Here is a 16,131-nt window from a genome sequence, read left to right on the forward strand (position 1 = left end):
CAGAGAGGGGAGCAGAGGTGGGTTGCTCCCAGTTTGGCCAAACCAGTAGTGGAATTCAGGCCTGTGTCACAGAACCAGCAGCGACCCAGACCTGCCACTCCCCCGAACCGGTTCCCTCGCTGCAAGAATATTTCTAGTACAAACAGGTGAAGCTTTCTTCACTGAGCAATGAGCTAACCATGTCTTCTAATCTTCCTATGCAGTTTATGGGGAAATAATGGTGATATAGCAATCCTGGACTATATGGCCAGAACTGTTTTGGGATTGTGAACTTTTTAAATATGGGAGGGAGGTGAAGGAAGACTACAGCAACGCATTTTAAAAAGTGACATTCTGATTAGCAAGCTCATTGCATATGGGCTGAATAACATGAGAAGGAAGTAAATACAGAAATGGTTTAAAAATCTTATTCAAGGAACACTCAGCTATGATTCCTTATCAAAGTGAAGGAAAGTACCCAATGAGGTGTTACATTGGTAGTCATTTTTCCTTGTTGAATAACAAGGAAGAAGGAATAGTTATCAAATTTTCAGATCATTCAAAAATACCCTAATACCCAAGTTTACCAAAACAAAATTCAAAGCAATCTTGACAGATTAGAGAAATTGCTAAGAATAATGAAACAAATACAAAGTTATATGCTAAGGAATCAGAATCAAAAATGAATTCTAAGTGCAGTATATCTGATCCAGAAACTGTACTTGTGAAAAACAACACATAAAAAGGTCATTTGTAAACCAGCTATGAATCAGTAGAGTAGCAAATAACCTTTTTTAAAGGTTGAATCAAAGTAGATTTAAGACTATATTTGTTCACTTTGTTCTGCAATGATTATATCTCACTTTGAATACAGTAGGAGGAAAGCCATGTTGGTCAGTGGTAGCTAAAAATGGAAAGGATTCAGAAAAAGTGGACTAATTAAGAGAAAGGCAACAAGTAAGATTAGGGACTAGTAAATTCTATTAAGGGAGATTAACGGCACTGGGAACACTTAGCCTTGTGAAAAGATGAATGGGGGAGATATGACAGCACTCTTCAAATAGTTTGTCACCCAGAAGACAGCTCAGACTTTATCATATGAGAGAATGGGACAGGTCAGGAATAACTGATTTAAGTTACAGATTGCAAAACAAAGAATTGAAAGCTTTTTACCCAGGCCTCCCCTTTCACTGGAAATAGCAGATAGGCCAATGTTTTAATTAGAATTGTTGTACTGACTAAAGGGTTGGACATTGTGGCTTAGGCTTCCAAGTATAAGTGGCTCCCCAGTGCATGAAACCCCCCCTTTTTTTGAGTCCCTAGTTATGCCTTCACTTCTAAGACAGAAAATAGATTTGAGACACATCTATAAATCAGGGCTCTTCAAATAACTGTGAACAAAACAATTTTACATCTTCACCATACAGTCACGCAACATTTACAATCTTCACCATACAGTCATGCAACATTTACATGCAAGTTGGATGTTGCAATATATTATCATATGTACCCTTCCTAAAGATCTATACATACAATGTATGCTGAGTTGTTGACACCAGGAGGCCTTTTATATGTCCCATCACTGTCCGTTGTGATTAGCCTGTCCTTGTCGGCATCCATTGGGCTTCCATTCATCTGATGCCTCCGACGCTGCTTTGGGGATCGTTTTGCCCGTGAACTAAAGAACAAATAGTTTCTTTAAATGCCTTGAGACTTGCCAGCATTGTCTAAATTGTGTTCTTAATACCATGAAACATTACCGCAAAGAGTTTGTAGCATGTGAAACATTTTTTATCTAAGCCTCTTCAAATTTTAAGGCAATCTATCTAAGGACGGTTTGGCTTGGAATTTTTATTCCTACCATTACTTCCCATTTTATAGGCTATTTTTTATTGCTTTTGTTTTTGCAACTGCAGCAAAAGTTTTTGGCAGATGAGGGGACATGAATAATATAATGGAATAAACATAAATGGCGTATTTTTCAGATTATAACATGCTTCAAAGTATAAAACACACCTAGATTTTGGGGAGAAAAACAAGAAAAGAAAATCTGCCTCTGCCTCCCAGCAATTTGCCTCCTTGCAGCAAACAACAAACAGCCTGGTCAGCTTCAGCACAGCTTCATTTAGCATGAGCAGCTGATTGGCGGTTGGATTTGCCTCATGGGATACCTCTGACCAGCTGTTCCAGGCTGTGGGGATAGCTGCTGCCCATCAGCGCCACTGCTGCCCATTGCTGCTACCTATGCGCACCCCATTTTTGGCCTCTCTGCATCTCTGTTTTGGCCTCTGAGTGCCCCGTTTTTGGTCTTTACATGTCCCATTTTGGGCCCATTCCAGGTGGCAGGGCTCACTGCCACTGTTGCCTATCTACACTACCTGGAATGGGCCGAAAATGAGATGTGCGGAGGCCGAAAATGGGACAAGCAATTACCACAGCCTGTAACAGCTGATTGGAGGTATTCCGAGAGGCAGATCCAACTGCCAATCAGCTGCTCATGCTAAATCAGACTGTGCTGAAACTGACCATGCTGTTGGCTGCAAGGAGGCCAAATGGTGGGGGCTGGCAGGTGGGTGGAGCTTCTGTAACATTTGCTGTATAAGACACACAGACATTTCCACCCACTTTTTTTAGGGGGGGGGGTGCATCTTACACTCTGAAAAATGCGGTAAATAGCTAGCTTAATTGTGATATGCTCTCACTTATCCAAATTCTCAAGGGAATCATCATCAACATCTGAAATTTGAATACATTAACTAGAACATTCATTTAGTTTTCCATTTGATAGGCCTAGTTTAGATATTATTGTAAAATGAACCACATTTCTAAATACTGGCATGAATGCAAAACTGTTGGTGGTATCTTGGCAGGTGTTTACATTTTATTTACTTATTTTATATGGGCCATTGATTTGAGAAAACATTAATAGATTATTCATTTTAATCAGTTTATCCTGCCTCCTCTCCAAAAGAGGCTCTAAAGTTAGTATAGAATAAGAATAAACAAAGAACAAGCATATTTAAGATGTGATTAAAATACACAGAAAACAAAGCCAGAGAAACAAATTACAATAGACGGCCCTATCAAACAGAATAGCATTGATTTGTTTCCAAAAAAAACACGAAGGTTCAGCAATCAATGTTACACCTTTAAAAGAGCCTTGTTTATAGCAGATGCCAGCTTTTATTCACCAGAAATAGATCTCCCATTTGTACATCTTAATATTAATCAGGGAGAAGCCATGCTCAAGAAAACTGAAGATCTTGGAAGATCTAGGAGGCAAATTTCAAGAAAAGAAATACACAGCTCCCTTTTATTGCCCAGTATATTCTGTTGCCTTAATTTCTTTTCTCCTTGTGCCTTCCCAAGTGAGACATTTATAGATGAAACACGACACCAAATATTTTAACAATCTTAATACTTTAGGAGTCTGACATAAAATATTTTAACGTTTCTTTCTTTACTTTCTTTGATATTTTCAGGGATGTACACATTTTCAAAATTAATGGGAATGAATGCCACTCTCTCCATCTTACCTCTTCCTGGGTTCTATGAAAACAGTTGGCATGTTGCCACTCGGGTCCAAGATTTTATCTATTTGCATCTGTGCCTTGCGGTACATCTGCTGCTGCTCTTTGGTATCGATGATAACCACGTCATCCACAATTGGGAATTCATAATGTCCTTTGCGCTTGGCACGTAGCCGGATCTTGTTACGGTGATGCTCAATCTCAGATTTATGCCTCAGAGCTGTCTGTATCTTTCAAGAAAATAAAATAGGGAGATGCATTAAACCTCTTTTGGAACATTGGTGCTTTTTCCTCTGACACGATCAAAATGGATCAGACAGGAGAAGGAAAATAAGAGAAGAAAATGTTGAATGCTTGCCAGTATATAACTTCAGGTAGGGAAATCATGCCCTGTATGATTCATACAGCAAGGACAATCAGAAGAAGAGAGAGCACAGCATATTAATACGAGAGCATGACAAACAGCATGCAAATTGCATCTCCTGAAACCTGTCGGAGAGGCATAGCAGCAAAGGAATCAGAGAGAATCCGGGCTATGGTAAAAGCTTATGTAAAAAAAAGACTGTGCTTGTATAAAGCTAAGAATTATCAGTCTGATAAGAATGGTGTTTGGGTTTATGTGGAGGTGTCTCTGTTTTGGACATCCAATTACAGGTAATTTTCCTGCATGGCTGTCTGAGGAGCGACTGCAGCAGAATCTCATTGAGACAAGACAAAAGCAAAGTGGTTAATTGTATAGAGAAACAATATTTATTTCTGTTGTTTCTTACTTTCATCCGCATTACTAAAATATTGATCTTGCTTCACAGAATCTGCTATTACAGGAATTGAAATCTACTTTCTCTCCCTCATTTAACAATTCTCTAATGCATTTGAATGAAGGGGCCATTTGAAGCAGACATAATGGATAGTGTCAAATATTTAAGTATAATTATCTCACTCAGTGAGAGGTAGTGGTTATGTATTTATGAGCTTGTAGCTCTAACAAGTGTGACTATATGATTTTTTTTCAGTGTAGCAAAAACAAACAGATATGAGAACTTGGATGCATGTAAAGGATCCCCAGAGCACAATATCCTAGAAAAATGGAAGCAATCTTATATAAGAAACTACTACAACAAACTTTCTGCACATGGGAAATCTAAAAAGACAAAAAAAACCTATTTTTCAGCTTCATCCACAAGGCCAGGAGTCATGCCTGGTTATTCTTTCACAGAAGCTACTGATGTTGAGAACAGGAGGCATGTGGTGCCCTGCCATTTCCAAATTATTTTGACATGTCTATGGAGATTCTCAGTCATCAAGGTCATGTATGTCCCAAAGGTGCTTTTCCAAGAGGCAACTGGGCTTTCTTTATTTTTCCTTGAAGACATTTCTCTTCTCATCCAAGAAGCTTCTTCAGTTCTGATGGAATGATGGAGAGCGGAAGGATTTATATTCCTTGCAATTCTCCACAATTCAGTCAGAAATGAAGAAGCTTCTTGGATGAGAAGCAAAACATCTTCAAGGGAAAACAAAGGAAGTCCAGTTGCCTCTTGAAAAAGCATCTTTGCGACAAGTTATTTTTACCTTTACATTTTGGGGCCCCTCCTCATTTCTTGAAGGAGCCACAGTCATATCTGGCATAGTGCATCAAGGTGAGGTCAACTTTACTTTACAGAGCAAAATTTTAAAAAGCCACAGGAGACCCCGAAATAGGTACACTTGACATAGAGTTGCCTAGGAGCACAGTCCTAAATATACATCATGACCTTCCCCCAAAGAATTCTGAGATTTATAGTTTGGGAAAAGTGACAGAGGACTAACTGTAGGTCACCCAAGGCAGAGTAGATACAAGAAGAGAGCCATCTCAGTTGGGGCCTCATTTATGAAATGCATTCTCCAGAGAGCAGACCTGATACCCACTTAATTTTTTTTTTAGTTCTAAACAAAATATCTCCAGGTATTCCTATAATTTTGTGTTGGCTTCATTTTAAACAGATTCTTCTTGTGAGAGGTATGTTATGAAAAGGGGGGGCTATGAAAGAGGAGAGTACCTCCTTATTGATTTTGTTGGTTTCGGCAACTCGGTCAGAAAGGGGTTGGTTTTGTGCTGCAGGGACTGCGATTGGCTGCATGGCAATCAGTTGGATCTTGCTAGGGACTCTTCTACTGATTTCAGAGGATCGGGACATACGGTCTACGTGCTCAAAGATAGAGGCGGAAGTTGGCTGCTGCGTTCCATTAGTGATCTGCGGAGGGCCTGGGTTACAAATAAAAATATAAAAAGAGAAAAATGTATTGGTTTAATAAGCATAGTCAAATCCCAGGGCATGTGACATTTACAAAAGGCTCTGGGCCAAAAAGCAAATAACGATTTGAATAGTACCACTGTAATTAGAAAAAAAGAATGTAATACTAGACAACCCATGCCATGTTAGGTCACTGTTTCATAGATATGTCCTTACCTAAACAGAAAAACAGAACAATCGTGTTTGGCCAGAAAAGCAGTGGGAGCAGTGACTTCTGACCTCCTGCCGACTTTCCCGTTGAATTTTCCTGGTAGGGAGCATCAGAAATCTTCCTCCCTCCCATTCCTGCTGGCTTCCCCATTTATTTTGCTCGTGGGAAGTTTGCAGGGAGAGAAAGTCAATGGGGAAGCCAGCAGGAAGTTTTAAGTCCAAGACCAACAAGCAGGAAAGTGCTTGCCACTCGGTAAGGGAGGGAATCAGGGGCTATGTGAGGGTGTGGGTCATGAACAGTATGCGAGAGAACATGAGAGAGTGTGGGAAGCTGCACAAGTAGGCAGGGAAGGGTTAGGGAAGGGTCCCTGGAGATGCTGTGCCACTGGGGTGCTGGGACACCAGAACACTGGGGACCGGTTTTAACCACCATTTGTTCAGCACTGATGTAACTTGAAACAATCATTGACTGAATGGCTGTAAGTCAAGGACTATCTGTATGCCCCAGCCTACATGTGTTTTGACCTAGGCTTCCCCAAAAAGCATGAGGCAGAATCCTGGTCTCGACAAAACTCCTTTTATTAAACGAATGTGAATTCTTCTCATTCACATTCAGCAAGGCCTGGCAAACAGTCTTCAAAGGAATATTTATGAGTACAGACCTTATCTATCTTGGAAAGGTGCCATATAAATATTTTCCAAATGAGGTGCTGTGCAAGGAAAGGGTGGGCACAGAGTCTCTGAGATTCACAGACAGATCTTCACACTCCTGAAACTAATCTAACAACCAAATGAACTAATTGTTTCCTGCAAAAGCCCCCTCCCCTTTCACTCCTCTTTTATTTCCTATGGGAGGGGCCAATCACCTTCCACCTGTGACTTTACTCCCAAGTCTACCCTGATTTCTGAGTTGTTCTTTTCTTTTGGCAGCTCTGCGCTTGCGCACACTGGGAACAGGCTCCAGCTGTTCCTCTGCCTCACTGCTGTCTAGCTCCGTAGGCACCTTATCAGTGCCAGAGCCCTCATCTGAGATTTCCCAAGCCTCCAGGACTGGCCCATGCTCCTCCTCAACCTCCTCAGTGTCTGACTCTGCTGCCAGCTCTGCTGGCCACTGGCAGGTCACAACAATATGCTACAATGAAAGTTTGCGTTGTAACCCATTACAATGCAAACTGATACTATAGGCTGTTCTTTCAATAATCTGGAGACTTGGAAGGAGCCCGATTCCCTTGGGGTAGAGGGGACTCAGTGGAAATATTATCTCTATTGCTTATAATAACAGAAACCACTCACAAATATATATCAGTTTGCTGAGATTAGTGGCAAATATAAATAAATCTACTTCTCCCTTAATAACCATGATACTATTTATTTCATTACCCTAACTAGGTAATACCATCAGTGTTAGTAAGAAGAGCAGTTTGCTGTCAGTTTATATATTATTGTAAATGAGATGTGCAATTAATATTGCAATGCATTGAACAACACTTCCCGCATGTCTCTCTCTCTCTCTCTGAAATGCTCTCTTATATTATGTAACAAAGCAAATGCCAAAGATGGTAGTTAATTTACAACATAAATATCAAGTTAATGTATCTGTACGAGTTCGATTAACTGTTTTCAAAATGCCTCCCCAAGCCAAAATTAGCTTTTTTTATTGCTTTTCTAGAATTATAGGTTTTTGCCAGTAAAAGCCACATGACTTTTCTAGTAATGCTTGGTCATGCTGAGAAGATGTCAAAAGAAGATTAAAAAGTATGAGCGAGCAAGACGACTATCTCAGCAAAATACAAGATCATGACTTTACTATGGAAAGCAAGATTCTATAAAAGCCCTCTAACTTTCATTTTTGGAAATGGTCACAAAGCCAGAAACTTAACTTTTGCTTATAACAAACCACAGAATCATGATGTCTTACTCTATTTTTCAGAGTATAAGACGCACCTTTTTTCCTCAAAAAAGAGGCTGAAAATCTGGATGCGTCTTATACATCAAATACAGCATTTTTTGCCTCCTGAAGCCCTGCCCCTTCACCAAAATGGCCGTGCATACCCTTATGGAAGCTTTCAGAAAGCTCCTGGGGCTGGGGAGGGAAGAAATGAGCAAAAAACGGGCCATTTTTTGCCCCCCAGCCTCCAGCAGCACTCTATAAGCCTCCATAAGGCTATGCATGCAATTTTTTTGATGAAAAATGGGGCGTTTTTTCCCGTTTCCCCCCACCCCCCAGGAGCACCCTGCAAGCCCCCCAAAGGCTATTCATGTCTTTTTTCGGGGGGGGGGGAAACGGGCCCGTTTTCATGAAAAACAGGCCATTTTTGGGAGGTTTGCAGAGTGCAAAAACTTTTTTTTTCCTTTTGGAAAGCTCTTTAGTTAGAATGATTGATGAGAATTAGATTGATCAAGTGCTGTGCCAGCAGAAACAAGTCTTAGGTGCTGCAGATTGTCAGCAATTTGCTTCTCCAGGACATGGGTAAATACACCTGGAAACATCTACCTACCTACCTACTCTCTCTCTCTCCCTATCTATCTATGTATTTCTCTCTCTCTCTCTCTCTCTACCTACCTACCTAGCTACCTACTCTTTCTCTCCCTCTACCTACCTACTGCATTTCTCTCTCTTTTTCTCTCCCTACCTACCTTCTCTCTCTCTCTCTCTCCCTACCTATCTACTGTATTTCTCTCTCTCTCTTTCTATTTCTCTCTTTCTATCCCTCTACCTACCTACTACACCCTTTCTCTCCCTACCTCTCTACTGAATTTCTCTATTTCTCTCTCTCTCTTTCTATCCCTTTACCTACCTACCTAACTACTCACTCACTCTCCCTACCTACCTACTTTACTTATCTCTCTTTCTCTCCCTCTCTATCCCTCTATCTACCTACCTACTTTTTAAAAAAATCTGCCTCTTTAAAACCTTAGTGTGTCTTATACTCTGATGCGTCTTATATTCTGAAAAATACGGTAACTTACATTTGATTAAAATAAACCTACTTCTTATTACTTTATGAAACTGAACTATTTTTAAAAAACTGAATTTAAACTAGCAACAATTGAGGATTCAACTGAATATAGAACCAAAGGTTTCCAATTTTCACTTTGCAATTAGATCAAGAAGGGGAGGAAAAAACCTTTAAGATGGCTTAGCTTTATGTCTGAAAGAAGGCTTTGTGTACAACTCTTAAATGACTGACTGAAGTGAAGCAATAAAGATTATTATCAAGAGATGAATATGATTTTAATAGTAAGAAGAAAATCCGGTAATGTAGAGATTTAGGATTAAGGCTTTGTTTTCTATGATAATGGAAAACTAGATCCTTTACAAACCCCTGTTTTACAAATAAAAACCTGTATTCAGACAACTCTTACTCATAAATCAGTAGCCTCACAGAAGTCACCTGAAGGCTGAAGTGCTTCTAAGAATCTTTTAAAGTCCGCTGAAGATGAAATGCAGGGGGAGAAAGCTTATGCACAGCTGCCTATTTGAGGTCAAACCACATGTGTGCACAAATAAAACCACAGCAAATACTTTTCCTTAGGAATATATTTTAAAATGTCCGGGACAAGGAAGGGCACTTTTTAATTTTTGGAAGGAGTTTAAGTAAACAGATCTGGATCAGAGCCCAAAGTTCAGATCTTTCATATGCCTAGCTACTTAATTGAAGTGGGGCTTCAGTTAAGTGGGGACACCCAATCCCTCTTTCTGACATTCCCCGTATCTTCCTTCAGATATATTTACTTTGTTAATCTCTCTCTCTCTCTCTTTCTCTTTCTCTCTCTCTCTCTCTCTCTCTCTCCCTCCCTCCCTCCCTCCCTCCCTCCCTCCCTCTCTCTGTATCTCTGTATCTCTCTCTCTCTCTCTCTGTATCTCCCTCTTGGGAAGCTGCCTCGGTTGTTGGTGTCAGACTTACAGATAGCTTAATCCTGCTAAAATGTGCAAGAGTTGCCATCTGAAAGGTGGAGAAGCAGCACATAAAAAAAGAATTTAGAGAAATGCCCTCTCCAGCTACCTTGCATTTCTAAATTCCTTCATTAGCAAAGCATCATGCATAACATGCTGCAAAGAGAAGTGTATAGATCAAGCATAGGTTTTACATGCACAAGATCCGAAATTCAACTTCAGTTAAGTAGCTAAGCATATGAAAGATCTGAACATAACCACAGCAAATTGTTAAGGGTAGACAATTATTTGCTAATGAGCCAATAGACATATTTATTTAGAATAAAGTTGTTTCATGTCAATATTCACAGTAAAGACACCTAAATGAAAATCTATTACATTTACTTCTATAAAGAACCTCTCATTCCATGTTTAAATTTTCTAGGTCCAGCTTCATATTCTTTTTTAAACTTACCCACTTTGTTTAATCCTGATAGCATCCAGAGAAAATAAAAGAAAGGATATCATTATAATTCACCAAATCATGATAGGAAAGCCATACATTACTGAGAAGGATTCTAAGTTAACACAAGGAAATTATTTCTACTGTTTGACCAAGGACATACCATAACCCTTCTTAGATAATTTGGAAGTACAGGCAGTATTCGATTTACATCTATAATTGGGATAAGAATTTCCTTTATTAAATAAGACAGTTGTTAAGTGAGTTATGCCCAATTTTATGACTTTTTTACCAGGGTTAATTGAATCTCATGTAGGGTTGTTAGGTTAATCATGTGGCCATCAAGCAAACTTGGCTTTCTCCATCAACTTGCTTGTTGGAAGCCAGCTAGGAAGGTTGCAAATAGTGATCATATGACCCCCTGACAGTGCAGTCACCATAAGTGCATGGGGATTGTCAAGTGCTCAACCTTTGATCATGCAACCATAGGGATCCTGTGAAGGTTGTAACTGCAAGTCCCAACTGTAAGTCATTGATTTCAGTGTTGTTGTAACTTCAAATGGTTGTTAAATGAATGGTTGTAAGTTAATGACTACCTGAATGCCTTATGTTCTAATGGTCTTGAAGGTCTACTGCATAAAGTTCTGGACAGAATTTTATATGCTTGTACAGTTACTATTGCAATATTTTCATTTATTTGCATAAATAAATACAGGGCTTTCTAGCAGTCATTTGTTAACAAAATTAGTCAAGGAATACAAAAGGATTCAAATTTACCAGAAAACTAGTAACCAGAACAGAATTTGTTTTGACAAAGTCAAATACATAAGCATTTATTGAACACTTTGAATATTTACAATCAATACAAAAACAAAACAGAACAAAACAAACAAACAAAAGAAACAAACAAACAAACAATCCAGGGACCTATCAATGTATTTTGCAAATGATGGTCAGGAGAAATATCAATCTGTTTCAATATTTGTAATATTTTAGTATTTATGAACAGCGTTTATATTCCTGTAAATCATTTCAATGTTATATAAAAGTATAACAGCATGTAACTTACCAGACTTGTTGACTCGTTGAGATTTCACGTCATTGGCAGCTGTTTGAGGCCTTGCATTCTCATCTCCTGTGTCTCGGCCACTCGAGTGCTCACTCACTGTGGAATCAGCATCAGAAGGGGAAACTCTGTGTATACCAAAACAATGTTATTATTATTAAATGGTATGTTTCATGTTCATGGTATACAATAAACAATAGAGTAGCATATATAAGGTTACTAAAGAGTGTGAATTTTAATCAATGCTTCATTTCACCCACACTAATGCATTATTACTTTCAAATAAAGTCCACAGAGGACAGGGAGAGAGAGGGAGAGGGAGAGAAAGAGGGAGGGAGAGAGGGGCAGGGAGAGAGAGGGAGAGGGAGAGGGAGAGGGAGAAAGGGAAAGGGAGAGGGAGAGGGAGGGAGGGAGGGAGGGAGGGAGGGAGGGAGGGAGGGAGGGAGAGAGAGAGAGAGAGAGAGAGAGAGAGAGGGAGGGAGAGAGAGAGATTTGGGCCTTTGAATCATTCCTGTATATTTTCTGGCTAAATCTCTGCAGTATTATTCTTGGAGAATTTGGGGAATGGATTGCTACTGGTTTTCCAAGAGCTGAATGAGAATGACTGGCCCAAGGTTGCCCTATTGACGTCAGGCCTAAAACAGAGTTAGAATTACAGTTCTTCCAGTTTTTACCCTGATGTCCTACTCTCTACACCAAACTAGCTCTCTCTGAGTTAATTACATTTATCCTTTAAATAAATCTATTTTCGTTCACCTTCCACTGCATGCATTAACATACTATATGGATGGCAGTAGATTCCAGACAAACTAAGCGCTGCACAAATCAGCTGAAAGGGAGATGCTGCAAAGCACAATGGGTATGAATGAAGCAGTCCTCTTTAAAGTATTGAAGTACCTGGGTCTTTTAGAAGTCTTTTGACACAGCTGCTATAGAAGCTCCCTTATCATGTGCACACTTAGTCATGGACATGTATTTTGCTGGAACTCCCCAAGAACATGCTTTTTACAAAACCATTAAGGGCTTTTTCTATGTCAATACACTTTTAAATGCTTTGAATGGCTTTGCAAAAAGTATAGCTCCATGTACGAGGATGAGATAGATTCACGGCATAAATAACTACTGTAATTGTCAATTACAGATGTAACAAGTAGAATATATCCATTCAAATGATATATTCAGAAATCCACAGATATGCCCCATCCAGTAAGGGCATTGATTTTTGACAAACATTGACAAACATGTATATTGTGATATAATAGGACTTTCGCTGTTTGAATTTACTATTTCTTACATTTCTGTTCTTACCTTTTTAAAAATTGATGTAATATTTGTTCTACTTTTTCTTTTTTAACCAGTATGAATAACTGCATTTTGGGGTAATGATTGCTTTCAAGGTTCTTATTTTCATTTTTTAAGCTTCCATTTGGGGATATGTACATAAAATAATTTACATAATGGATCCTCCATTTTCAGTGAAGTTGGAACACAAAATGCAGGTTCAAAGAACCAAATGCTAAAAGGATCTCCATCAGCAGAACTAGTCATTAAGTAGTGGAATGAAGAAGTGTGTACACTTCCCTTTAATTATATAAGAGGGTCTGTAGCAACCACGGCTATTTTGGATATTTATGGAATCTTTCTACATATTATAAAAGAATCATATCCGAGAAGGCTGTTGAACCATCTTGAAACTTTACATTATTACATTACATCAAAGCTTGATGCCACAAAGTCATGTTGTTGGTGCATTCAACACACATGTAACCTGAAAACAAATCCACAAAATTTGGAACCCAGCAGATGAGCCTAGGAAACAAATCCTTCGGGCTTATATAAAAAAAACATCCTGGAGCAAAAAACTATTCAAAATGAGAAAAAAGCTTCAAAGAATAAAATAAATCATTCACAGTTAATTAACTTTAAAATGTGCTGAGCACTTTCTCATCCTCTGAACTGACCTCCCTCTATGTCGGACATTCTTGGAAGGCTTTGAAGATAACTTGGTCTTGGGGCTTGGCAGGTCACCATTTTCAGAAGGTGTGGCATCTTTAATTGGTCCTGGCAGAGGAGTTGGTTCATGTATGATCAGGATGTCATCCTTGTTATGCTGGCCCAAATGCTGCTTTGCAAAATCAAAGCCTTTTACGCTAGGAGCTTGTAGCTATAGTGTAAAAAAAAGGAAAAGAAAAAATGAAGTTTATTAAGACAAAAAAATCAGCACTCCTGAGCTATGTATGCAAGTTAAAATGAATCAAAAGGCCTGCAGAGTAATAGAACAATAAGTAAAATGAATAGAAATTTGTGCACGCTTGGGAAAGTGAAAGAATGATCCTAATAAGGAGAGTTTGAGGCAGCTCAGTGATATGCTCAGTTTGAATTTAGGTCACAGAAAATTAAAAATTCATGATGACTGCTGCTCAATCGACAGCTTTTTGAGGATATTTAATTGTCCAGAAATATCCCTGGAAGCAAAGTCATTATAAAATGACATAAACTAGAGCTATCCGCCTCGTAAGATCAAAGCTTTCCCCAGCTTGATGCTTCCAGAGTTATGGTACTTTTCCTGGAAACTGTAGTTTAGAGCTTCTGCAGAGCATCAATTTTAGGAAAGACTCATCCAAAGACATCTCATGGGGGGGAAAAAGACTGAAAGGGATGATCTTTACAGGTCAAATTATACTGGAAGATGAAAAAGACTCAGTTTCAGTGAGATTCCCACTAAATGTGAATATTGTGCTCCTGAAGGTAGACCCTCTTGTAGGAAATGACCAGGGTGAGCCCAAAGGAGGGGTCTAGCTCATCGTCAGTCTTGAGACCCTTTGAACGCACAAGAGATCTAAATCCAGGCTATCCAGCCCACCTTGAATTCCGCTGAATCTCATCTACCGCCAATTTGCTTTGACTGTTAGTAGTTCAGATTCTTGTAGAGAATGTTAGCATGCAACGTGTAGTCATTTGAACTTCATTGCTCCCTGATCTCCCTAACATTTCTGCTTTGGTTATTTCTTGCTTCTGTAGCCCTTCATTTGCTCATACCATTTTTTCCTATACTAACAAAATCCACTTTTGCTCAAAGAGGAGTTAAGGTTCCCCAAAACATAGCAATGTAAAAAAAAAAAAACCCACAGAGAATGCCCAGTTTAAAGGTTCTATTTGGTTTTTTTTTAAGCCACAATATTTATTTCTCAGCTAAGCATCAAAATGGCTCTTATTGAGTCAAGTATATCACCATAATCATATTGTCACACAACCTCTCCCAACTGACACTGGGGCTGCAGTTTCCATAATGCTTTTTGTGCATACTAGTAAGTTGTAACATATCTGGAAGGTGCCACCTTGAAGAAGGTTATTAAAACTGGTCAAGTTGCAGAGCATTCTACTGACATGTCTAAACCAGCAGATGGAGATAAAAAGCTTTGAAGGGAAAGGTACTTTCTACTTGCTGTTATATTACAAAACATTATGATTTTAGGATAATAGCATAGACAATAATACAATCCTGTGAAATATCTGTTGACAGTGGCGATGTTTCTGGCTTTCAAATTAGGCAGCCTACTATATTTGAAAATCTATAAAAATAGCTAGTGTGCTATAGTTAAAATGCTGAATTTCAACCAGGGAATACCAGTTAAGCAATCCCTTTAGCAATAGCTTTTAGACTTATACACCGCTTCACATTGCTTTACATCCCTCTCTAACTGATTTACAGAGTCAGCCTATTGCCCCCAACAATCTGGGTCCTTATTTTACCCACCTCGGAAGGATGGAAGGCTAAGTCAACCTTGAGCCTGGTGAGATTTGAACTGCCAAAACCCAAGCAGCCAGCAGTCAGCAGAGGTAGCCTGCACTACTGCACTCTAATCACTGTACCACCACAGCTTTACCACAAGCCACCACTCCCCCACACATCATTCTCTCTGATAGGGGTTGTTGTAGGGAGACCCAATATAATTGCCTTGAGCTCTCAGAGAATAGATAACATGTAAATGCAATACTAAATAATACATGCATGTACTATTGTTACTATTAATAATAAACAATTAACACATAATCTGTTAAACTCTCCCATCAAAATGCTATCCAATCCAGGGACTTCAGCACTTGCCATGAGTGACCAAAAAGTTGGAGGTTGATGGGAGTTGTAGTCCAAAATATCTACATGACAGTAAGTCAGAGAAGCCCATTGTAAAGCAAAACTATTGGCTTATCTCCCTTGTTTCCATTTATCCTTTTTGATTCAGATTGTGCCACGGGTGGGTTCCTGCCAGTTCTAACCTATAGAAGAGGTTCCACAAATCTACAGTGCTGTTTAGAACCGGTTCCAGCTCCCTCCCCCCCCCACCCGTCCGCACATCATCAAGATGAAGACCGAGAGGAGGAATTCTGGGAGTTGAAGTCCACAAGTCTTAAAGCTGTCAAGTTTGAACACTCCTGGGGATTTTTTTTCTAATGGGTTAGGGGTGCAAGGGTCTTGTAACTTGACAGCGTTAAGATTTGCGTGTTTCAAATGCCAGAGTTTCTGAGCCAACATTTTGGTTGCTAAGCAAGAGCATTGTTAAGGAGTTTCACCACATTTTACATGACTGCCAAGCCACTCCCACCTGGTCACATGGCTGGCAAGCCACTTCCACAAAGCAGGCCACACCTACAGAAGGTTCTAAAAAAAATTGAAACCCACCACTGGATTGTGCATGATATTGGCTAGGAAGAAGGGATATCTCCCCCTGCTCATTTTTATTGACTGAACTCAAAGTAATATAGGCAGTTGACTC

The 16,131-nt window shown here is 39.4% G+C and overlaps 1 protein-coding gene across 1 annotated transcript in view; it reads right to left on the minus strand.

The window, feature by feature from the left end:
• KIAA1549 (KIAA1549 ortholog) overlaps positions 1-16,131 on the minus strand; it is a 122,220-nt gene that overhangs the window by 12,201 nt on the left and 93,888 nt on the right. The window contains exons 11-15 of the mRNA XM_032222121.1: positions 13,318-13,520; positions 11,360-11,484; positions 5,546-5,751; positions 3,516-3,739; positions 1,513-1,657 (exon numbers count right to left, since the gene is read on the minus strand). Of these exons, the coding sequence (XP_032078012.1) occupies positions 1,513-1,657; positions 3,516-3,739; positions 5,546-5,751; positions 11,360-11,484; positions 13,318-13,520 (903 nt within the window). The remainder of the gene's footprint in view (positions 1-1,512; positions 1,658-3,515; positions 3,740-5,545; positions 5,752-11,359; positions 11,485-13,317; positions 13,521-16,131) is intronic.

This window comes from Thamnophis elegans, chromosome 7, assembly GCF_009769535.1.
Source record: "Thamnophis elegans isolate rThaEle1 chromosome 7, rThaEle1.pri, whole genome shotgun sequence".
Classification (NCBI taxonomy): domain Eukaryota; kingdom Metazoa; phylum Chordata; class Lepidosauria; order Squamata; family Colubridae; genus Thamnophis; species Thamnophis elegans.